We start from the raw sequence: 25,173 nt of genomic DNA on the forward strand, positions 1-25,173 counted from the left end.
CTCCTCACCCCCCTTGCCCTGGAGACCCCTCCCCCTCTCACCACATCCCTTCTCAACCCCTGACCCTCACAGGAACAGGAGAGGAGAGGTCTGGTGAGTCGTGGTGGCTGAGCAGGGCGGGGGCACAGTCTGGGGCAGAGTGAGGGTAGGGCCTAGGGGTAGCACAGGGGTGGGATGTGGGTGCAAGAAGTGGGACAGGGAACTAGCCTCCCCCAGGGGAAGCTTCACCCACCACCCATTTTAAGGTTGTTTTAGTGCTTGAGGGGATCACATTTGATACCTGGCGAGTGAAGTCAGAACACACAACCAGTGTGGGGTTTGTGCCCTGCTTTGTTAATGCCCTGAGGTTGGTCCTCACATTTCTGAGCTGCCCACAACAACCACAGCTGGGACATTAAAGTGGAAGAAACAAGAATTGTTTGTAATGTTTTTAGTTTACAGTAAGTAGGTGGAAAGCAGGAAGCTAAAAGGAGCTAAGAGAGAGTTTAATGGCCGCAGCATATTGTAAGGAGACCCCCAGCTACTGGGAACTGGTTTTTAATGGCACTGAGATCTAAGGACACAGATCTGTACAAACTGCTCCCTGCTGCTGCTTCTCCCCAACACCCCCAAACCCTGATTGATTCATGCTGTGTCCCTGCCACCCCCACCTCTGCCTGTCCCCAGCCCGGCTGTTAGTTCTGCCCCCTGCCCAGCCCCCACCTCTGCCCCTCAGGGCCCCTCTGCCCCTCCTGCAGCCCCAGGGGTTCTTCCCTCCTCCCCCCGCCCAGTCCCTGGGGCTGCATAGAGGGAGGGGGAGGATCTTCCTGGGGCCATAGAGATGAGGGGCCAGGGGCTGGGTAGATGGGACTCTTCCAGGGCCAGAAAGACTGGGGTCCATATGGCTAGAGAGGCTGGTTTCTAGGTCCCCAGTGGGATATTCCCCCCTCAGGGACACAGTCTGAGCCGGGTTTCTGCATCCCACACCTGGAGCCAGGGTCGGATTCTCTCCCCAGGGACGGAGCCTGGCGGGAAAGTGAAGATCGGGGCCTCGTCACCAGCATCGATAAATGTCACCTGCCCCCGGTCACAGTCCAGATAAACCCGGATCCTGTTGGGGGCCCGGCTCAGGGCCAGGGGGGTCTCAGGGGAGGTGAGAGCCTGGAACCGATTCCCCAACTGCCTCACAGCCCAGATCCCCCCCTCAGGGCTAAGGCTGATCCCTCCCTTCCTCCTCACAGACTCTCTGGCCACCCCCACAGCCCAGTGTCCCCCACCCCCCACCTCCACCTCCCAGTAGTGTCTCCCTGAGGTGAATCCCTCACAGCCCAGCACACAGGGCTCAGTGTCAAATCTCTCAGGGGTGTTGGGCAGATGCTGCCATGTGTCTTCCCATCTCACACTTTTCCGATCCTCAGACAGGACGAGGTTGGGATGAGCTGTGTCTGGATCCAGAGTCACATTCACTGGTGGGGAAAGAAGAGAATCAGAGAATTAGGGGCAGAGCTCGGCCCTGGGGAAGGATTTTATGGTGTCAGTGAGAGAATCTGCCCCAGCTGGAGAGTGAACCAGGGAATTTACCCCACTCTGAATGGGGAGCAGCTCTGAGATGTCAGACAGTGCAGGGGAGAGTCACGCCCCTGGCAGAGATGGGCCCTGCAGCAAAAAGGTCACTTGTGCCAGGTCTGGGACTCAGGCTCTTTCATGTCCTGCTCCACATCTCCCCACAGATGGGCCTAGAGCCCCAGGTATCATGGGGGGCCGCACGAAGTGGTGAGAAACTGAGCTCCCTCTGCTCAGTGCTCACTGACCTGCCTCACCTCTCCCTGCAGTTTCCCATCTTAAACTCCATATTCCCAGCTGAGAGAGATCATCGCTGTGGGGAGAGAACAGATGCCACCCATCCCTGCACCCTCAGCCTACGTGAGAGCAAGGGGAGTGTTGCGGGAGAAGGAGCAGGAGGGGTAGGAGGGAGAGCAAGCAGAGAGGTGAATGGAGACATGAAGGAAGGGATCCCAGAGAAAACAGTATTGGATGAGGAGGAGATGGGGCAGGAGAGGGTTATAGAGAGTTTGCTGTGACTGCGTGAGAAAACAGCAACTCACCTGCCTGTTCCCTCCAAACAGCCACTGTCACCAAACCTCCAGGCCCTTCCACCTGCCCCCACTCCTACTGCCTCCGCACCAGCCCCATTCAGCTGACGGCCTGCTGCTCTCCCCACCCTCCTGTTCCTGCCAGGCACTGCCGGCCCTCCAGCCCCTTCCAAACGCTGCCCCATCCCTCAGTCTTCTGGGCCCTTCCCAATCCCGATGTGTCTCCCTCTTTGCGCTCTCATGACTTTCCCCCTGTGCTCTCCCTGTGCTCTAGCACCAGGGTTCTTGTCACTGGGCATATTTTATTTCCTCACCTCCCTGTTTTGTCACATGAAATATCTTTGTATCTCTCTATCTCTCTCTAATCTCTGAATTTTAGCATTTCCACGTCATTTCCTCGGTTTCCAAACCCTGAATTGTTAATCCTCAGTTACTGGGCATTTAACAGACCCAGAACTCAGTTTGCTCCTGTTCCACAGCCCGTGACTCTGGCCCCCAGGGCCTCAGGCAGGGAGGGGGCTGTGAGCAGGGACAGCCCTGGGGAGCTGGGGGGACAAGGAGCTGTGTCTTTGGCCCTGTGCTAGGGGCATGAGGAGGGGCAGGAGGAGTAGACACAATAGTGTCTGGATTTACTGCTGTACATCAGGCCAGGGCTACACAACCTCCCTCCCCTCCCATGCTGTGAAATGCAGGATGCTTGTGAGCTCTGCCCTGAGCAACAAACTCCCCTCCCACGGCCACAGTCAGGGGAAAGCAGCAAAACGTTCTAACAGCCGCTGAAACTGGCACATTGATAGAATCTGAACTTCAGTTACCTTCTTGTACAGATGGCGCAGAACTTCCCAGCCCTGGAAACACAGAATCAGAGATGAGAGCTCATCTGAACAAGCACATTAACAGAAATTAGTGTTGTAGAGAGGGAGGCCACTCGTCCAGGATTTAAATGGACAGGCCTCTGTTTGAGAGGTTTGTCTGCTGTCCAGCACGGGGTCTAAAATGGATGTGATTTTGTCCAGTGCTGGATGGGGGACATCACTCTGCCCCCTCCATCTCTGAAAAATGACACCCCCCCCAGGCGGCATGACCTCATGTGCACCATCACGCCAAGGAGGATAGGGTGGCACCGGGGGGCCCAAACCAATCCCAACAGTCTGGAAATGTCCAGCCTTCTAGGAGTGACTGAGTGGCTCCTTATGAGTATAAAATGTTACACAGGGGAAAAGATATGTTCTAGAGTTCAGCAGAAAGTAAACAATCCCCAAATACACGTGTGAGCATTTCTCTGTCAGCGGCTACAATTTTAACAGACTCTTTTTTCCTTAGCAGAATTTCTATCACTTTTATAATTATTAATAAGTTAGACTTTCCCTCCTGACACTCTGCAGTGACATTGCCAGCCTGCTACCAAAGACCTGGTCCGGCTGCCATTCATGTCGCTGGCCAATCTCCCCTGGAATTCAATGGGAGGCCTGAGGCATGAAAGGGAATTTTGAAAGAGATGGGAGCGGGGCTGCCAACAGAATTGAATTGTCAGCCCCCTGGGCAAGGTGCGGGGGGGAGGGGGGGGGGCTATGGGCCCCTGGAAGGGGTTGGGCCTCAGGCATAAGGAGCAGGGCTGGGGGATAGTCTCCATCACCCAGCTCTTCAGTGCTGACCGGCCTGCCGCCCACGACCCTGGTGGTGATTTAACGGGCCCAGGGCTCCGGCCGTGGTAGCAGTGACTGGGAGCCCTGGGCCCTTTATAATCTCTGCGCTCCAGGGCATCTGCCCCTTTTGCCTCCCCACCACACCCATCGGCAGCCCTGGGTGGGAGAAAAGGGTTTTCCTTTGCCTCCTGTGAATATGATATAAAGGCCAGAGGGCAGCTGGGGCATAGGAGAAGATTTGATATTTCCCCTTCCGAGTTGTCCACTGTCTGGAGCAGGTTTTTGTCCCTGCAGACAGTCGCTGGGGTCAGGGGTCGCCCTCCTTAACTAAAGATCGAGAATGAGCATGAACTTGTTGGCTTTGGGTACAATTTTCAAAATCTCCAAAGTGCCTAGGCCCCATTTTCCAAAGGATCCTGGGAGTCTAAGTCCAGTCTTCTCTCCTCACCACCAAACTCATATCTGTGTTATCACTCCCCAATGTACTGACCCTGACCTACTTCTCAGGCTTCTGCCTCCTTCACTGACCAGTCTGTCCCACCCGTCTGTGCCGTTCAGTTTAGGAGTTGGGTAGGTGGCTGGCGTAGATGTCTCTCTTAATGCGCTGATTCTTAGCACAAGCAAAAGATGAAGAAACTCTCTGGCAAGCATGTGGTTTGTGGTGCAAAAACAAGCAAATGCAAATAATGTGTATCCATTTCTTTTGCTCACGTCCCTCCGCTGTCCTGTTGATTTCCTGTTGGTTCATCTTCCTGTCTGACGCTGACAAAGACCCCACTAATTCAGCAGACAGATGTTAACATACACACAGACACCCATTGGTTCAGCCCGATGCTGTATCGGCCCCGTCACACACTGATTGCAAAGACCACAGGCCAGAGCTGCACGAGGAGCTGGAAGAACTGAAATTATTCCCACCAGTTCCCAGTGTCTGTACCTGTTATTGCCTGTAAAGCTCCTTTCTCCACTCTCGCTGCCCTCCTGTTGTGTTCTCTGGCAACATATTGTGTCCCAGGGGCTGGACCATTAACCAGTGTCCTCGCTCTGTGTGTGTGTTATGATACAATCGCCAGTTACGTGATCACACACTGTTTTTGCCTCAGGACCCCTGCCTCATTCTTTCACTGCCCAGGATGGAGGCACAAGGGGTGAGAATTAAGGGTGTATAGAGAAGCAGAAACCTGGCATTTCCTAACTACCAAGTGTTTGACATTTCAACCTAAATCATCTTCTGTTCAGGGGGTTGTACAATATATTTGTATCATGTCCCCTCTCGCTCCTCTCTCTTAAAGGTAAAAATTTCCAATTTTCTCAGTCTCGCCTCCTGCTTATTCTCATTAGCTCTCTCTGAGCCCCCTTTTCTTCTTCGCTACCCTTTCTGAGATGGGGTGAGCGGTACCCAACACAGTGCTCCAGATGAGGCAAAACACTGATTTACATAATGGCTGTATAATATCTCCATGTCATTCATCATCCCATTTTTATGGGTTCTCACATTTTGTTTGATCTTTTGCCCAGAGCTGCACAGTGAGCAGAGGGTTTTGTCAAGCTAGTCACAGTCAAGGCCGGCTTTAGGCTGAGTCACCCGATTCCCCGGATTGGGGCCCCGCGCCTTAGGCACCTTTTTAATTTTTTTTACTCACCCGGCAGCGGTCCACTCCAGGGTCTTCGGCAGCCCCGCTCCCCTGGCCAGAGAGCTGGCAAGTGTGGCAAGCCCAGTGGCCCACTCTCCCAGCTGGAGCGTGACAGCCCCGCGGCCCCACAACCCCGTCCAGAGCGCCATGGCCCCATGACCCTGGCCAGAGTGCTGCAAGCCCCACGGCCCCGCTTTCCTGGCTGGAGCTCTGGCCGGAGCATGACAGCGCTGCGGCGCCGCAACCCGGCCAGAGCGCCGTGGCCCCGTGACCTCGGCCGAGCGCTGCAAGTCCCGCGGCCCCCCCCTTCCTCGGCCGGCAATCCGAAGTGCCGCCGAAGACTGGGAGAGCTGCCCGGTGAGTACAAGCCCCAGGAATCGGACCCCACACTTGCTAAAGCCGGCCCTGGTCACAGTGAATTCCTAGTTGCATTACTGAGCTGCTTATACACTTATTTTCAAAGCCTGTCACCTGAGTGAGATGTTCAATTTTTTTCCCCTCCACTGCACATTTATTTATCACCAATGAACTCCATTTCCCATGTTTCCCTTTCACACAGCTTGGGCGAGTAGGTCCCTCTGAACCTCCTCACAGACTTCACTGGACTTGACGAGCCTGAATAACTTTGCAACCTTTGTGCTACCTCACTTCCCGTCATGTCCTCCTTGTGCACAGTAGGTTGCCAAGTTACTACAAGCAGATGAGGGTTCTGTATCAGATATGGACAGGCCACAGCACTTCCATCCTGGAGAGAAGTACAAGAGATGTCTTCTCATAAGGGCTAGTCTACACGGGCATTAGTGCAGCTGCACCTTCAACTCACTACAGCAACAGGAGGAATTCTTCCGACTTCCGTCACTCTAGTTAACCCACCTCCCCGAGCAGTGGTAGCTGTCTACACTGAGGGTTAGGTGAGCTTATTGATGTTGCGTTGGGTGTGCCTGTTTCACACACCTAAGCAAGGTTGCTGGGTAACTTAACTAAGGCCACGTCTCTACTACGAACTTACACTGGTATAACTACATTGCTCAGGGATGTGAAAAATCCACATCTCTGTGGGATGCAGTTAAACTGCTTAACCCCTGATGTAAGGAGGCCTATGTTGGTGGGAGGGCATCTCCTGCTGACACAGCTACCGCCTCTTGGGGAGGTGGATTAACTACGCTGATAGGAGCTCTGCCATCGGCATAGGTAGGGTCTTCACTAGGTGCTACAGCGGTGCAGGCCTACCCTGCAACAATACTGTAATGCACGGCTAGCTTGGCTGGTACCAGCTCAGGTAAGTTATGTTACAGGCGGTGCCACGGCTCAACATTACAATCATTTTAGCTTTCAATTACACTGCTCATCCCCCTGGATTTCAAGATTATTAATAAATAAACGGAACCTAGTCCCTATAAAGTTGAGGAACCCTTGCTGTTAACCTTTGCTATGATAACAGATAAATTATTTCAATTATTTGATTTCTGTCTCCTAGCTAGTTTTTTAACCTCGACAATACAATACTTTGTCTTATTCTGTCACCACTTAGTTTCTTAAATAGTCTTTTGTGAGGGACTTCATCAAAAGCCTTTTCAAGGTCTAAATATATATCACCTTATTCTCCTTTACATGCTACTTAACTGACATGATCAAAAAGAATCTTAAGAGATGAAAAGTGAGTCACAATTTTCATTTGCAGGAATGTTGCTGGCCAGACATGATCTTACAATGATCTTCCAGGTGTCTTGTGATTCTCTTTTGAATGATCATTTATGGCAATTTACCAGGTAAGCTGTAAAACTTCCTGGTGCATCATCCCCTGGAGCACCCCTAGGTCCCTTGTAATATACAGGTACCATGTTTGATATCCTACAATTCTACAGTTCAGCTCCTCAAACACCTACACCCCTCCAGAAGTCTTGCATGCGCCAGCTGCGGCTGGTGAGTTTTTACTTTATAATATTGTTTACTTCCACCGACACCTCACTCTCTGACAGTACCGGGTTCAGAGAAATATTTTAGCTTCTGAGCAATATTCTCACCTCTCCTCCCTTCCCTCTCCCCCAACCCCACCAGTCTCTGTCACACTTCCTCACTGAATATCAGTGGTATGATTGATGGGTGTATTGTTGGTGCCAACCTCAGCCGCAGCCCCCTTCAAGAGGTATCAAACCCCACAGGCCCCACTCCCCAGATCCCCTGTGCATCCCTCCATTCCTTTCCCACTCCATAGCCCTAAGCTTACCCCTCCCCATAACACTCCTCTCCTGCCCAAGGAATTCCAGAGCACACTGGCTCTCTCTGGGCCCTTACGGCTCCTGGGCTCCTCATGCAGCTTGAATCCTGCCGTGTGTTTGGGGGGGTTGCAGTCAGTGTGTGATGGGGTCTCTGTATTTCTGTGCCTGCTGCATCCACCTGAGCCAATGGGTGTCCGTGTGCAGTGAATGTGCCAAATTACCCCTGCTGGCTGCCATGTGCCGGTGCCATGGCTAGAGCAGCAGCACCTGTCTGGGCACATGCAGCCCTGTTAGGGCTTCTGAAAACTGAAATGAGCAGCCTAGACATTAACCTGGCCCTGGCCCAGCCCTTTATCCACCTGCCCTCCCTGAGCCTCCAGCCCCATCAGGGCCACTAACAGCATCTCACTGAGAATCCTCTGAGTTCCCAGTGTGTGCAAAGAATCCCCTTTAGGCACCCAGACCAGCAGTGCTGGCCCCACAAGCCTTTGAGTTTTTCCACCTTAGTACAGAGCTGTCCCTGCCCCAAAGAGCTAGTGCAAAATGTTAACTGTATGAGAAAAAGGGACGGGAAATCTCAGGGCAGGGGAGCTTTGGATATTGATGCAATAGGAGCTTAGTTACCTGGGCAGACGATGTTTCTTCTCCAGTCTGAAACCAAACACAAAGAGAGGGATGAGAACTCAGCTGAGCAAATGCAGCAACACCAGGGCTCTGGGATGAAGAGCAGCCGGCTTACGCTGAACCCAGGCAAGAGCAAAGTGATTCAGAGGCAGGGACACATTTTGAAGAACTAGATGAGACACTTCCCTTCATTCCATTGAATTTCTACAGCCCCCATTCACCAAAATGTGCAAAGACTCGGGTCCTATGTGACCCTTCACTAGGTGACCAGGTAGCATCAGTGTCTAAACATCCCAGCTCACTAGGAAACTCTGCATCTTCCTGTGGGCAAGGGTCTGGTCACAGTGATCCCTGCCTCTGCCACCGCCAGGCTGGGTTACTGCAGATCACTGAATCTACTGCTGAGTGTGAAGGCTCCAGCTGGTACCTAACGCAGCTGCCGGCCTTCTCCAGGGCTTAGGCCACAGTGACACATCAGGCCCATGTTCCAGTCCCTTCACTGGCTCTCAGTCCCCTTCTGATGCCAGTTTAAGACCTTGGTTTTAATCTGCAAATCAATTAAAGAATCCAGCCCCAGTGGAGGCTGTTTGTGAGATGTCCAGGTAGGAGGCTACAGAGGCAGAGCATTGTATGGGGCACCCAGGTTGCAGGGCGGGGGTGACACAGCCACCCCTTAGTCTGGATTGTACCCTGGGTATGTCACAGTGACACCCTATATTAAAGCTCACTGGCTAAGCAGGGGATAGAGATGCCAAAACCCAGTGAAAATCAGAGCGGGTGGGGACAGGTGTTCCAGCCTGATGCTATGAATTCCCCTTCGAGAGCCCTAGGTACCATTTAATTCTCCCCTCCCCTCCCCTGTGCTTAAACCCAGAGCTGATTGGACCCCATGGAGAGCCCTTGTCTCAGTTCAGTGATTGCAAGAGCTGAAACCGCTGATGAACAGGTGTAGGGGCCATGTTGTAGACCTAGTGTGGGGGCAGGGCTGCAGTGGTGACAGGGTTAGCAGCAGCAGCAGCAGCGAGCCAGTTGCAGAGCTGGAGGCAGTAGTGGATGCATTGCTCTATGCCCCCCAACACACACACACCTTTTAGGGGTGGGAGGGAACCTCTGAACTCTGGGTCTTGGCTGATCAAGAATAACCAGCTGTGAGTGGGCTGCAGTGACGGGAGAGGGCAGCGGTGTGTTACAGGTCGTTCCCTCATTGGATTTTCAAACAGCAAGGTGGGAAACTGAGGCAAAGAAAATTGCCCAATGTACTGTAGAGTGGGGGGTTGCTCAGGCTTACATGCTTTCGAATCATGGCCGTGGTGTTTTCCCAAAACAATGCTGGGTTCCTTTTGCCTTGTAATAAAGGTTTTCTTTTGTTACACCCAGACTCAGGGCGGGTGAGTGGGAAGTTTGGCTCTTATCCTGTGTCCATACTAGCAGTTTTGTCAGTAACACTTTTGTCAGTCAGGATGTGAAAAAGGCACGTCCCTGACCTACAGAAGTTTCACCAACAAAAGCATCAGTGTGGACAGTGCTGTGTCGGTGGGAGACATTCTCCCACTGTCATACCTACTGCCGCTAGCTGGGGGTAATTTAATTATGATGATGGGAGGTCGGCACAGAGCGGCTATGCGGGAGACCTGATTGCAGGGCTGTAAGGTCTGCTGCATTCAAGAAACAGAAACACTTACCAAGTTCTCTTTGAAGATCATCTAGGTAACAGAGAATCAGAAACAAACACACACTAATTAAGTGCTTCTCTTCTAGGATGGAATCAACTCCAGTATCCCATCATGCAGCCTTTCCCTCACAAACCCACTGATCCAGGCTATGGGCAGGGAAACCACTGAGGTCTGGGGAGAAGAGTCCCTTTCCAACCCACAGGCAGGGCAAGGAGCACCTGCGAATTCCCATAGGGATTTTAACGGGTTAACTTCTGTTGGTGGAGAGACAAGCTTTTGAGCTACACAGAGCTCATCTTCAGGTCTGGAAAGTTACTCCCAGCATCACGGCTACATACAAGGTGGAACAGATTGTTTAGCATAAGTAGTTAATACATATGCTAGGGGACTATTTAAGGTGGCGTGACCTATCCACACCTCTGCAGTTATAGGACAGAAAAGGGGGGAAGGGCTTTGTGGGTTACAGATTGTTGTAATAAGCCATACATCATGACTATAGTGTCTAACAAAATTATGCTGCTTTGAGTTGGTGTGTCTCCAAGTTCATCATCAGAAGCAAACTCCCCAGAGATTTAGACACACCAATTCGAAGCAGCACCAGACTCTGCTAACTACTTTTGCTAAACAATCTGTTCCACCGTGTATTTAACTGTGACATTTGCAGTATCTTTCCCAGACCTGAAGAGCTCTGTGTAGCTCTAAAGTGTGTCTCATCAACAGAAGTTGATCCAATAAAAGATCTCACCCCATCCACCATGTACCTCTAATATCCCGGGACCAGTGCGGCTACAGCAACCCAATCCTCTTTCCTAGTATCTCACATACTCCCATTGGCCTTAATGGGCATTTTGGTGGTGCAAAGAGTGGAAATTATGGCTCTCAAATTATCAGCATTACTGTTTTACTGATGTGACTTGTGCATCCAGTGTTTGATCCTACACTAGCTGAAGTCAATGGGGAAGGTCTAACTGATGGTAGTGGTGCAGCATCAGGGCTTTCATCTTTTTCTTGTTAAAAAAACTCCTCCCAAAAATAAACAAATAAACAAACAAACACTCTTATGAGGAGAGGAATTTGTACAAAAGTTTTATGGGAGAAAGAGCATGACACTAACCAATTTCTGTAACCCGTTCCTCTAAAAAATAAACAGAAATAAACATAAATGAATATTAGGAGCCTTTTTCCCTTGGTTATATGGTTGTCTGACTTTTGTGAAAGTTGAACAGTGATTGTATAATGCATTGGTCTTTGAGGGGTTTCAATGTTGTCAATACAAGAGAAAAAGGTTTTCCTTTCTCCATCTCTTATGTGTCGTTTCTCACTGTTGTCAGTACTAAAGTTTAGGCAGAGAGCTCATTTCTGTTCAAACCACTATTTTCTACTGTGTCTAACTTTTTCATATTACCTATTGGGGTGAAATTTATCAAACTTAGTCTCATCCCAATTCCTTTTTTAACATTAAATAAAATCAGAAACTGCTCCCATAATATAAATCACTCACAATCTTAATGATGATCCAACTTTGTACAAAATATTTACAATTGGGACGGATGAGGGAAGAACTGTACCAGTGGGTTGGGAGGGTGGAGAGGAAGGGGTAGTCTGTGCGGGCTGATGCAGATCACTATCCCCTAAAGCAAAGGGGAACCTTAGTAACCTTTCCTTCCCTTTGCTGCTGGTGAGATTAAATTCACCAGGCTCAGTCTCAACCTGATTTATTTTTTAAATTAAATGAAATAGCGGCTCCCAAAATAAAATTACATGTGCTCTGTAGGATCATCCAATTTTGACCAAAATATTTACTTGTCAGATGAGGGGAAAGGACATTTGGGGCACAGAGTCTTCCTCATTTCCCACTTCATATTGCCTCCAGCATTTGGTGAATTTCAACCGCCGAGAAGATACATTTCAAATAATGGTTTATTTATGATTTTCCATTACCCACATACTGAATTATTATCAATACATGATCACCTTATTACTATATTTCATATGATTTGCAAGTTGATATCTCTTTCATCCTCATCATCATCAATAATAAAACAGCAAACAACTTAATGGAAAAGGTTCTATGTGGAAAAAAATTGAACTTACTGATTTCTCCAAGATGTTTCCCTAAAGAAAGGAAATAAAACAAACAGATGTAAATACAAGTTATTTAAGAATATTTTCAGTTAATGCAGTTTTAAAGGAGACAGTATTTTCATGATATGAATCCCTGGCCTCTAGATAACTAACATTTCATTCATGTTTTACTAACCATGTGGCCACACTAGAGTTAAGTGTCCAACAGTAACTGACTATTTTCAAGGATTTATGATTCTGAAAGTTTTGAATTCCTTATGGAATTAGGGCCCAATATTTCAAGACGTTTAGGAGCCTAACTCCCACTGATTCCAGTGGGCGTTAGCTGACCAAAAATACTTTAAAAAAATCTATCCAGTAGAGCCCAACCCTGCTTCCTTATGTCTCTCACATTCCCATTTGCTTTGCTGGGAGCTCTGGGGGTGCAGACTGGAATTTCTGGCCCTCAAATTATCAGCATTATTGTTTTAGCGATATGACTTGTGCATTCAGTGCTTGATCCTACACTCATTGAAGTCAATGGTGAAGTTCTAACTTAGTGGTCCCCAACCTTTTCATCTGGCGGGCGCCAGATGAAGGACCGTGGCAGCGGTGGAGCACCCGCTGAAATACTGCCGAATTTCTGCGGCATTTCAGCAACAATGCCTCTCAATGATGTTGCTTGTTGGTGGCAAGTGACGTCATCGAGAGGCGTCGCCGCCGAAACGCCTCAGAAATTTGGCGGCATTCCGGCGGATGCTCCACCGCTGGCCAGGTCGCAGGTGCCTTTAGATGCCCCCGTGGGTGCCATGGCGCCCACGGGCACCGCATTGAGGACCCCTGTTCTAACTGATGTTAGTGGTGCAGCATCAGAATTTTCATCTTTTTCTGGTTAAAAAATGCCATCCAAAAAAAGCACATAAATAGCATATGAGGAGACAAACTTGTACAAAAATTTTGCTTGTTGGAGGAAAGAGCACAACATTTACAGATTTCTATATCCCATTCTGTTAAAACTAAACAGAAATAAAGATTTATTAGAAGCATTGTCCCCTTGGTTATACAGTTGTCTGCATTTCATGAAAGTTTCACAGTGATTATACAATTCATGAGCCTTGGATGCGTTTCATGTTCTCAGCACCAGGAGGGGGAAAAGGTTTTCCCTCCTCCATCTCTGACTTGTTGTTTCTCACTATTCTCAGAACTCAGGTTCAGGCGCAGAGCTCATGTCTATTTAGACCCCTCTTGTTCTAATATTGCCTACTGGGGTGAAATTTGCCAGGCTTTGTCTCATCCCAATTTCTTTTTAACAGTAAATGAAGTCACAGCCAACTGCTCCCCTAATAAAAATCTCACACGATCTTTATGGGGACCCAACTCTGTACAAAATATTTACTGATCAGAGGAGGAAAAAAAGACATTTACTAATTCCCAAAGTCTACTGGGACTGAGGAAGGAATAACCTCACAGCTGGGTGGGAAGTGGGCAGAAAAGTGTGAGGCTTGGATGGGTTTTGGGTCAACATTCTACACTCTACGATTCTGGGAGGACTGCATGGTCACCTGTGCTGGTGAGTGCTGCCGAGTTCACCATGCTGACCAAATAGGAAATGAAATTTAAAAGTTCCCAGGGCTTTTCCTGTGTACCTGGCTAGTGTATCGGAGTTCAAAGTGCTGTCCAGAGCGGTCGCAATGGAGCACTCGTGGATAGCTCCTGGAGGCCAATACCGCCGATTTGTGTCCGCACTACTCCAAATTCGACCCAGCAAGGTCAATTTTAGCACTACTCCCCTCGTCAAGGAGGAGTACAGAAGTCAATTTTAAGAGCTCTTTAGGTCGACAGAACGGGGTTGATTGTGTGGACACAGTGATTTTTAAATCGACCTAACGCAGCTAAATTCGACCTAACCCCGTAGTGTAGGCCAGGGCTTACTCATGTAGATGGGACAAATGAATACCCAAATCTCTGAATTCCCAATATTCATGGACCCAGGAAAACATGTGAACAAGTATTTTAAATAATTTCACTGACTCAATGAGAGATGTTGTCCTCTCAACACAAGAGCAACTGAGTGTTGAAATCCGACCACTTCATTTAAATTTAAAAACCTCTTATGGGTCAATGCATTGGACAGATTTTTCCTCCCCTTTGTTTAAATAAATAACTAAATAACTCTACAGTTACAGTGTCAGAGCAGCAGGGGACCAATGCTCAGCTGTATCTAGAAGTGGTAAATACACAACTTCAGCACCACCACCATTATATGGCCTCAGCCAATCAGAAAGCTGCAACTGATTTCCACTGCACCCCTAAATAACAACCAGTAGTGACCACATCAGAAGAGCATATAAATCGGGCAGTTCCACCTTGGCCACACATCCACAAAAGGAGTGCAGAGAAATTGGAAAACTATTGGTTCAGAAGTCCTTTCCCTCCTAAGAAAGGGCCCCTTTTGGAGTCAATCGAGAATTTATTTTGGGCAAGGAAGTCTCTTGACCATTCTGAAAATGTCTTTAACAAAATGTTGGGAAAGTTGTCTGCATATTTTAGAAAGTATATGAATGTGGTTGTAACACAGTGTGTTACTCTAAAATAATTCACAAGTTGCTAGTCACAGTTGTTGCAGTAGGAAAGAATAAAACTTGCAGACCATAATAAGATAATACAGACAAGAGCTGCTGACCTGCTACCTTCAGTTCTAATACGGCTTCTTCATAAAAAGCATAACTTTGAACAAAACAGCTGTATCGTCCTTCATCTGAGCGACTGATGTTAAGAATCCGCAAGGAAACATTCCCATCCATGATGCCATCTTTCAAAAGTTCTGTCCTTCCATGATAGTCTGGCATCTGCTCTCTATACTGATCCTGCCCTTCACGGTACAGATGCACAACTCCAGAGAACTGAGATCGGAACCATCTCACCTCCATGTTCTCAGCGTTCATCCTGGGGGACAGGTGACAGGGTAACACAATGGCCTCACCTATCCGGGCAGTGACAGGGTGATCAGGACCGGTCACGCTGAATTGAGCTGTGAAATACACCAAAGCAAAAAGAGAACAAGCTCAGAGGGGGAAAAAATGCTATAAACGGAAAGGTCAGTAGGTTCAAACTTTCCAAAAATTCAGCCTGGCATGCAAATTTTCAACCCGAATATTTGAAATTTGGCAAAGTTACAAGCAACTGAAAAAGGCATTTATAGTAGAAAGTGACAGGCCAGCTCAGGTATGGGTGTCACTGAGAACTCCCCTTATATTAATTTAATATGCCATAGAGCCATTTCAGTGCCCTGTAAATGGGCAGGGTTGAACTGAGGATATACGCTGTATACCTGAGCTCTGTGATCTGTTCCGGCCTTCACTATATTTCTGATGTGATTCTGGGTGTTGGTTTTAATATGTGACTGATGAAAAGATGAAAACCCGACTCCACTGAAGTCAACAGAGAACCCGTAGGATTTCACCCTAGTGTTTTGGAACCCAGCTTCTTTGGAGACCATCACCTCTCACCTCGTAGGACACAATTTTCTCTGAGAAGAGCTGAGGTTCTCAAGTTTTCCTCCTCTGCCCCTTTCCTACTGTTTTTACTGGGCCTGGGCCTCTGCCAGGACATTTTCAGTAAAAAGTCTTCAACTCTGGGACTCACTTCTTGCCTTGGCCTCACTGAGCCCAAATCCCTTCAGCTACAGGTCAGGCTGCCTCGGTGTTTGACACAGGATTGGGTCAAAGAGGATGTAAGCATATAACGTAGGGTACTCAGACACTATGGTGATGAAAGCCATACAAGTACCTAGATATATAGAGACACTGAGTTACAACATGTGCAGCGGGTGGAGAATTACTCCTTGTGAAAGGGTGGGGAGGAACTGGAGACTTATTCTTTACTGATATTGATCCGTTCTGGGATTTGTTGTAGGATTTTTTGTTTTGTCTTTTTCAGTTTTGTACAAAGGAATAGAACAGGCACAATTTACAAATCACTGCAATGAAACAAATCCTACAAGCAGCAGCAGGAACAGTGGGATTCCTACCTGATTCCAGCTTGTGAATGGGAAAAGTAATGAAGAAAATGATCAAACCAGGCAGAGAGGCGCTCACTGCAGAGCTAGGACAGAATGAAAGAACCTTCATCTTCACTGTAACTTGATCTGGACAACAGGATAGGGAAGAGAAAAATACTTTATCAAACAGGGTGGATTTCATTTAAATCATGATTTAAATCACTAGTCAGGAAGACTCCATTTAATCCTGGTTTTCTGCATAAAAGTGCATTTGTGTTCGTTGTTATAACCTTAATACATGTTCTTCACAACTCAGAGACAGATGTAGGTTTCATTTTTAGAAGGTACACACTATAGATTTTTAAACAGTGATTTATTTTGAAAACTTTTCAGATTAGTTTTAAAGCTATATCAGAAAACCAATGACTGTTTGGTTATTTCATTTACCAAAGGTAACTGAAGCAGATATTTATGAAGTCATTGGGAGGTGAACGATCTCCAATTCAAGAGGTTAATCATTAATATTTGGAGGATTTTCTTGCCATGCTGTATTAGGAGAAGAACATCGCCAGACAGACATTTAAATTGTTTTATTTCACTAAAACAACAACGTTATGTATTCTGGATTTTTTTCTTCAACAGCAAACATAGAATATTGTACAAAACAAGCATATGAATTTTTGAATTTAGTTAAATATTCAGGTTTTTTTAAATCAGGTTTGTTTTGTTAAAATTATTTTTAACTAAAATAGTTAAATGAAATATTTAAAAAACAAGACAAAAATTAAATTGACGGTGTCAGCCAGGTCAACATGAGAAACTTAAAATATCGGTTTCTGCAGTTAACTCAGTCGTCTTCACCTTCATTTTCCTGTTTGTTCATAATCTGGTAAAGAAAAACAAGCTTTCCTGCTTTTTCAAGTCCCAAACGATTTCTCAGTTTGGAATGAATTAGTCCAAAGGAAGAAAATATTCTTTCTACACTAGCAGAAGAAGCTACTGCTGTTAAAAGTGAGATTATCCCTTCAACAGTCTCTGAATCCAAGTGCTTAAGTGATTTCCACCAGTTCACTGGTGTGACTTTCTTTAAAACATCATCAGCAAACATATATTTCTTGAATGGTTCACCCTTAGCTCTGAAGTTTATTATAGTTGGCATTATGGAGGGATGATTGCTGGATATCCATGTCATAGCCAGCTCCTCTTCTTCAGCAGTTAAGGTTTGACCCTGGTACCAAGTATTGAGAATATTTGCAAGAAAATGAGCTAGAGAAAGTGCTTGCCCCATTCATTTTTTAATCCTTGTAATTTAACTCTGTCATTGCATATTTCTCTTTTTAAGATCTCACTCAGTTCCTTCCAAATTTCAGCAGCATCCGCAATAAAACAGCTATTTCCCTGCATTTTGTTCAAGGCTACAGAAATAGGCTTTGGGGTACTCAGCATGTGTTCAACATTCCTCTTAAGCCCAATATTGAGAACTTTGGCTGTGCCGGTGCCATCTATTTTTTCATGATTTTGTTCACAAACTGTCATCAGATGAGGCCAGTTCTTGATATAGTGTTCAAAACAGTCCACTACTGAGTTCCATCACACGTCTTGTAGGAGTGTTAGCTTGGTTCCTTCCATTTTTTTCAGAGCAGATGCTGCAAAGTGGTTGTCACGGAAGTATTTTGCAATTTCAAAAAAATATATTTCTGGAACACTGAAGTCTTTGGCTAGAAGGTGCATCAAATGAGCACTGCAACCGTATGTTATTAGCTTGAGACTCTCTTCTAAATTTCTTCTCATCTTGGATACACTTGCAGCATTGTCTGTGACCAAGCTGCATACTAGACATTTGAATTTTTTTTCAGTTTGTTATAGCTTTTACTGCTACTTCTTGTAAGTAGCAGTAAGTCTTCTTGTAAGTCTGCTGTGGGTGCATTTCCTGATGTATCAATTGTTTCTGTAAGGAAGACATCCCCTTCTTCTGTTGTCACACAAGCACATACAACAGGATGATTGTGGACATTGCTCCACCCATCAAGACTCAGGTTAACAATTTCACCCTCTAGACTTTTTGCACACTGCTTAATTTCTCTTTCATACACTTTATCCAGCAATTTGTCTGTGACATCTGCTCTGTTGGGTGGACTGTATCCTGGTTTAATGACTGAACAATATTAAGGAAGTGTGGGTTCTCAATCATACGGAAAGAAGAGTTTCAACAAACTGGGCAATTTTTTCATCAATTACCTCTCTCTTTAATCTGCTAGTTTTTAATCACAAACTTTTCTATGGTTGTTTCTGGATGATGGAGGGTTTTTTTTTCTTTTTGCTATAGGTGATATACTGTGGCTATGTGACATACATGATGTGGCTGAAACAGAATCATTGACAGATAACTGAAATGGTACATTGGCCACACTGGACTGTCTCTATGCAAAAGAATAAATGAACACAAATCAGACATAGGAATGGGAACATTCAAAAACCAGTGGAAGAACATTTTAATCTCCCAGGACATTCCATGTCAAATCTGAACGTTGCCATACTTAAAAAAAACTTCAAAAACAGACTCCTGCATGAAACAGCTGAGCTAGAATACATTTGCAAGTTTGATTGTCTCACACTTGGCTTGAACAAAGATTGGGAATGGCTGGCTCACTACAAAAAATATTCTTGCACTTATGGTAGTCACAACTTCTCATTACAGCTAGTAATGGGCCACCTCCTCCCTAATTGTCTTGGACTCTTTAACACTGGTCCTCTGCATAATAATGCTTCACACCCATCTTTGTGAGTATATATTTGTTCACCTGCCAAACTCCAGTTTAAACTCCCACATCTGAAGAAGTGGGCTAAAGCCCACGAAAGTTTATGTTCTAATAAATTTGTCGGTCTTTAAGGTGCCACAAGACTCTTTGTTGTTTTTTTCTGAAACAATAGAAAATGATGGTGAACTTGAAGGTGGATAGTCTTCAGAATCCTGTATGTTGAGGATGGATTCTCCTAAACAAAACAAGTAAATGCAGTTATTTAATTATTATTACCATACTGCTCATTTAGTATTACTCATTGCATTCACTGACACTCAGTACTACTTTAAAGGTGAAATTGTAAAAGGAAGATCTGCCTATTTCAGCTATTTATTTTTTATCACAACTGAAACAAAAATGATAACACTATAGGGTAACAACTATATTTTTTCCTCAAATATGAGAATTCAAGAATAGTCCAGAAGGAAGACAGGCAGTCCTCAAGAACGGAGTATGAAATAAAAAAAGTTTACCAACCTGAGGATCCTGCATGTTCAGACATGTTCCTTTCATCATCTTCAACGCAGCTTCCTCCTGAGAAGGAGGACTTCTCATGATGTTGTTTCATTCAGGCAACCAGGCCTTGTGTTTCTTTGTTGCACTGTTTGCATTTTGCATGCATGCCTGTCTTACCAATAGGTAGAGGAACTTCATTAAAATATTCCCAAACTGGGTCTCTTTTACGGTCTGCTTCAGTTATAATGGTATGCCATGGTAGATCTCAAATCAATGAAGGCTACACTCAGAAAGACCTCAAGACTTCTGGAATATGCTGCTCAAACAGTTTCATTTTTATTTCTACTGTCTGTCCCTCCCATCTCACATTTATTTCCAGACTTCTCCTTCTCCAGATCTATTCCGCCCCCAACAATCTTCTATTTATTTAATTTTTTGAAACTTTGCACTTTTAGAGAGAGGTAAGGGATTGACTCTGTGCACACAAATTTGCAGAGGGACAATAGGGTTGAGGTCTGTTATTTCTCACCTCTCTATATTATTTATTATTTTAAAACATTTTTGCTATTAACAAGCATGTTATCTCTGGAGACAGAAAGCCACAGTTTGAGAACTGCAAAACTAAGCATCTCTGATGGTATCATCTAGACACAATGGGACTCAGTGTTCAGTCTAGATGGCCCTCTCCTAGCAGTTGAGGTGTGAACACAAGGGAGGAGAAACTGCTTTTGTAGTTGGCGAGCCATTCACAGACTAGGGCCTCATCCTCCCTGATTGAACTAACCTCGTTATCTCTAGCTTGATTCTTGCTTGCATATTTATACCTGCCTCTGGAAATTTCCACTACATGCATCTGACGAAGCGCATATTCACCCACAAAAGCTCATACTCCAATACTATAGTCTATAAGGTGCCACAGGACTCTTTGCCGCTTTTACAGATCCAGACTAACACGGCTGCCCCTCTGATACTTCTTCCTGCTTGTTTGTGGACTATAATCAACTGAAAGGCAAAAAACCTTTGTTAACATGGAGTTAAGGTTTGCCAATGACGCTCGGGCCCTTCTAGAATGTCAAGAGTGCCAGGGTTGTTGTTAGAGTCGCGTTGGTCCCAGGACGTTAGAGACCAGGCAGGGGAGGTCATAGATTTTTTGGGGGGCAATTTCTGTTGGGGAGGAGAAAAGCTTTTTGAGCTGCACAGCCCTGCAGAAGAGCCTCAGAAACCTCATGGAAATGAACGCGCGTCCCAAAGTTTGAGAACCACTAAGCTAGTTCATACCAGGCGCTGCAACAATGTTTCCATTCACAGCAGTTCAACAGCTGTGTTCACTTCCTAGACCAGCCTGTGTCACTAGCTGTATCCACAACAGCATCTCAGGAGCTGCTCCTCTCCCACCGTAGCGTAGTTTCTGTCTGATTTGGGCTCCAGGTGGCCACTCCCCAGACTTCCACGACCCACGTCTGTGCTGGAAAAGGCCAAGTCAGGGGAGAGACCAAGCACCACGTTGGGAACAAGGAGCTCTGCAGAGACAGGCTCCCACTGAACGCTTCTCAAACTGCACTAAAGCATGACAGAGCAAAGCCGTGCCACTGCTAGGGACTGAGAACTGGCATGCTCAGCACTGACCCTGAGGTGAAGCACTTAGAACAGGCCATCTGACGGTGCTGCATGCAGGGCGCTGGCCCCCAGCCCTGAAACCAGGGTGAGGGGTCTGGAAACAGGTCTGATCACTGCCCTGCATTGCACACACACACAGAGCTGAGACTGGAGGGGAGAGCTGAGAACAGACATGCTCAGTGCATGGCGCAGGGACACAGCGCTGAGTCTGGCAGAGGTGAGACTGAGCAGGGTCAGGTGTGTGTGTGGGTGGGTGGGGGGGCAGACAACTCCCTTGCTATGGAGGGCAGTGCGCACCTAACAGCTGGGCAGGACAGGGGAAGGGAAAGTTGAAGGACGTTGGGGAAGGAGGGAGGGAGAGGACACCTGGGTCCTTCCCAAAGGGGATGCAGCTGTCTGGGGAGCCCCGTGCTGTGAGTGTGGTTTCCTCTGCTCCTCCCCCTCCCCAAATTGCCCTGACCCCAGCGGCCAGCCTGGACCCACACAGCACGGCCGAGCGCGGTGGGTGGGTCTGTTACCCTCACTGAGGGGCCTCGAGGGAACTGCCGCTTCCAGCCGCAGCCGCAGCGCAGAGACGCTCAGTGCAGGGGCCCCGGGGCAGGGAAGGGCACTGGGAGCAGGGCTGAGACCCGGCAGGTTCAGCGCACGGCTGCAGGGCACAGCGCCCATGGAGATGAACAGGGCAGTGTAGGGGGGGCTCAGCGGTCTGTGCGCTGGGCTGGAGCCTGTCCTGTGTCACTCTCTTGTGTCCCATGCAGCCGTGCTCCCCACCCCGTAGGTCCTGCTCCCCCAGCCATCCTCTGGGCTGGTTCCAGCTGCCGGCTGGGAGGCGGGCAAGGTCCAGGGCCAGGAACACCTGGGCAGGTGCTAAAGTGTCACTCAAGGGCTTTCCTCCACCTGATTAGCTGCTGTTGTTGCCATTCTGGGCTAAGAGCCAATGACTGTGGATGCCAGCCCCTCACCTGCACCCCCCCCCACCATCCCTGACCTGTGCCCAGGTGCTGCCCTGGGCTGTGGCTGGTGGCAGCCCTGCAGTGGTGGGTGCAGGGTTGGTGTGATCCCTGGCTGCCTGGCTGGAAGGGGCTGTGTCCAGGCCCTGGGACTCTGGGGCAGGGAGGCAGGGCGGGGTAGAGCAGAGAAGCTGCCGTGGGTCATGTCAGGGCTCCATGGACAGGGGGAGCACCCGCCTATCCTCCGTCTGGCCCGTGTTGTCAGAGGGAGCCAGCCCAGTTCATCCCCAGGGTGTTCTGAGCCTCTGCCCCAACCCGGATCACAGCACTATGTGCCTCTGGGCCTGTCTCTTGCCCTCTCCTGCAGCCTGAGCTACCCACGCCTCTGCCACATGCTGAGCCTGCCTGGTGGTGTTGGGCAGGCGTCCAGCCAGCCTGGCCCCGCAGAGGACAGACCCAGCCCAGCCAGGACTCTGGCACCAGCCCGGCTGGGGGCATTTTCAGCCTCATCCCACATCACTGTCCTCTGCTTCTGACTCCCCCCCAGCATTGCCCTTCAGCCTGCGCCTGGGATGCACTTGGGCACACAGCTGGATGCCACCGGATTCCAGGGTAACTGTAGGTGGGTTTTTTAATAACTTCAGCAAAAAATGATTTGGGGGAAGTTTGTTTCTGTGCAAACTTCCTGCCTTTCACCATCAACCCCTCCCCCCATCTCTTTCCCCTCCCTCTCCCATGTCATTGAGGGAGAGTGGAGATTTTCTGCAGGAACAGAAGGAAGCCAACTAAGCAGGGATGGTCTGTTGGGTTGTTTCTAAGAATTTTCCATTTGATATTTTTAACCTGAGGAAAAATATTCATCCTTATGTAACCCTTCTGCCAGGTGGAGTTGGCAGCAAGAAGGGCCGGGTTCAATATCCAGGGGTGCCTCTTAACAATACAGCACAGAACCCGCTCAAGTCCCCACCCAGTAACCTGGGACAATTACCCACCACCCCAGTTTCCTCTAGAGGCAAAACTTCCCCTTCTCACAAGCATGGGGGTGGGAGGTAAAAAAAGGAACATCTAATAAAATAGAGGAAAATAACCCAGTATTGACTCAGGAAAATGCTGCACGCAGGATTCATAAGCATAGTACCACAATCAAAACACCCATGCCTGAGTACGTTGGCCAGTGTCCTTTTGCCTCAGGGTCTTAAGTCTAACAACCAAAAGTTCCTTTAACGTGCCCCTCTCTGCTCTCTCCAATGCACCCCATTCACACTTGATATAGTCCTGTATGCAACTTTTTTTTAAAAGTTAATTGAAAACTCAAAACAAATCATAGATGTATTCACGTGATTTCACCTCCCACCCAGGAAAGGGAGGACAGGGGAAAAATGTCACTTGCTCCTCCAGCCACTCCATAGCACCCCCTGGGATATCCTATGGTCCCAGGACTTAGCACAGCTCTCAGTGATTTCAGCTGTTAGCAGGGGAACCTCACTGCTAGTGCAGGCTGCATAGTGTCTTTCACCAGAGACATTGTCCTATAAACCTGGTTATCAGTGATTTCAGCTCTAGTGGTCACTTAACAAAACTCTCCATAGAGCCTAAGGAGCTTTATCTCTAAACAGAAACAAGGAGCCACCTACAATTCTTACACAGAGCCCACACTACCAGACAGATACCAACACCCACCTCCACATAGATTTGGCATCTGAGCCCCTTGCTTAGTGGGTTCAGTTGAGTTAAGGGTGACCCTCCCTCAGTCAGGACCAGCTCAGCACAGTTCTCCTGCCCTTTACTCACACAATCAGGATAACAACATCCCATGACCCCTGCATTCAATACTCAAGTGATTTGTAACCCAACACCAGCCAAAATTGATCACTTGGGCAACATTACACAGCTCGATCTGCTGGGTACCTGGGCAGAGTGGGTGTGTTCATGTAAATACAGCCTGGTCCTGAAGATTCACACACACACACACCCATGCCTAGCTCATCACTAGCTGTCAGGGTAAAGTTCATTCACACTTTGCATACACCCGGGTCAAAGGATAAAACAAAAATCATTCCCCTACCTTGTTTCTACGTAACAAATGTCACCACAGCTCCAGGGTCTCTGGGGAGCTCCTTGCTACCCCTTTCCTTTGAGTTACATTGAATCCAGCAGAAGCCTTTTTAATATAGTAGCTTATTCTCAAGTATAGATTGTTTCATCTGAGCATCCGGGGTAATTCTAGTGGTTTGTAATGAATGTTTGAATCCTTCCCCCTCTCTGTGCACTGACTGAGGCTCAATGCTAGAGGAAAAGGAGGGGAATGGCAAGAAATCACATGATGTTATTGGCATGAAGAGACAAAAACAACAACTCAACGTTCCTTTTATGGACCACAACTGAGATTTCTGCCCAGTCGTCTGCTTCTCACACAGCTGTTTCGGTTTTTTTTGGAACCTGTCCCAGCAACCAAAAGCTTGGTCCAAGCAACAGGAAAGCTTGGGTGGAGCAACAGGAAGAGAGTTCATTGTTTGGGATCATTTAATTGTGCATTTCTTTGCATTCAAATGTGTCTTGGTGTTGCAAGTCAAACACTGGCTTATAATAACCCTGTGAGTTTAGTGTATCTTTTTAACTCTGGATTTTGGAGTTTTCTCAGATTTGCTTAGTAGTTATCTATTGACTGTTTGTTTCAATAACTGAGGGCTTAGTGAAACTGCCCACTGCAACTGTAAAGTTAACTGTGAAGGAAACAGCTTTCTTAAGAGTTAGTCTAAGGCTGTTGGTTGAACTTCTGCCATTCTCAGAATCAAGAAAATAATAATTAATAATAAAGAAAAAATGTTATCTTGCCCTTCAAGTGCAAGATGCACTGCTTGGACCTGCCTCTGCCAATAACCATACAATGCAAAGGAATAATTAATTTAAAAAGAAATATCCCTGAGTAATTTTTCATCTGGTAAGTGGGGAATAAAGTAGAAATGTACCACACATACAGATAGTAGCTGTGCCACTGAACGTGGGGCTTTTCTTCTATGTAACAGTCTGTATTACGATAGAGTGTCTGCACTAAAATAAATTTTGAGAGATCATGTCACTACAAGCCCTACATTTTTTTTATTAGAATATTTTTCATATAAACTTTTGGTGTTCAATTCCTGGGGTTTAGTCCTGTATGCAACTTTTTTAAAAAGTTAATTGAAAACTCAAAACAAGAACAAAACCAAACAAAACCTCTCCTTTAATAGGCTCCAACTTCATACAAAAGTTTTTTATTCAGAAACAGGATAATGAAACTGACCAATATCCATATCTCACTGGCCTAAAAAATAAATAACAAAATAAATATATAATAGTATTAGATGCTTCCCATTCTCAGATACTATTTCTCTTTCAGCTAGGTGAAATGTATCTATTGCTGTGAAATTCATCCGA

At 47.1% G+C, this 25,173-nt stretch overlaps 1 protein-coding gene across 5 annotated transcripts; it reads right to left on the bottom strand.

Annotated features, from left to right (window-relative positions):
• Positions 1-676: 676 nt before the first annotated feature.
• LOC123346114 (butyrophilin subfamily 1 member A1-like) lies at positions 677-24,068 on the bottom strand. 5 transcript variants are annotated; one of them, XM_044983336.1, is made up of 9 exons: positions 23,822-24,066; positions 15,963-16,079; positions 14,616-14,963; positions 11,963-11,983; positions 10,983-11,003; positions 9,878-9,898; positions 8,196-8,222; positions 2,888-2,920; positions 677-1,445 (listed from the first exon to the last, which is right to left on the bottom strand). In XM_044983336.1, the coding sequence occupies exons 2-9, from the start codon at positions 16,060-16,062 to the stop codon at positions 928-930; spliced, it is 1,089 nt and encodes a 362-aa protein (XP_044839271.1). In that variant the 5' UTR covers positions 16,063-16,079; positions 23,822-24,066; the 3' UTR covers positions 677-927. The 5 variants fall into 5 exon arrangements, with proteins under 5 accessions (XP_044839271.1, XP_044839275.1, XP_044839272.1 ...); XM_044983340.1 differs by lacking the exon at positions 23,822-24,066 and adding an exon at positions 15,578-15,721 and having other exon boundaries at positions 15,963-16,078; XM_044983337.1 differs by lacking the exon at positions 10,983-11,003 and having other exon boundaries at positions 23,822-24,067.
• Between the last annotated feature and the right edge of the window lie 1,105 nt (positions 24,069-25,173).

The sequence above is a fragment of the Mauremys mutica genome, chromosome 12, assembly GCF_020497125.1.
Source record: "Mauremys mutica isolate MM-2020 ecotype Southern chromosome 12, ASM2049712v1, whole genome shotgun sequence".
Classification (NCBI taxonomy): Eukaryota; Metazoa; Chordata; order Testudines; family Geoemydidae; genus Mauremys; species Mauremys mutica.

What these genes read in the sequence shown, in the direction of transcription:
- LOC123346114 (XM_044983336.1), bottom strand. Translation starts at nt 16,062, where the DNA reads ATGAAGGTTCTTTCATTCTGTCCTAGCTCTGCAGTGAGCGCCTCTCTG. An exon ending in GAAACATCTTGGAGAAATCA is followed by an intron (nt 11,004 to 11,962) that starts GTAAGTTCAATT and finishes TTTATTTTTTAG; the next exon opens with AGGAACGGGTTACAGAAATT. An exon ending in GGAACGGGTTACAGAAATTG is followed by an intron (nt 9,899 to 10,982) that starts GTTAGTGTCATG and finishes TCTGTTACCTAG; the next exon opens with ATGATCTTCAAAGAGAACTT.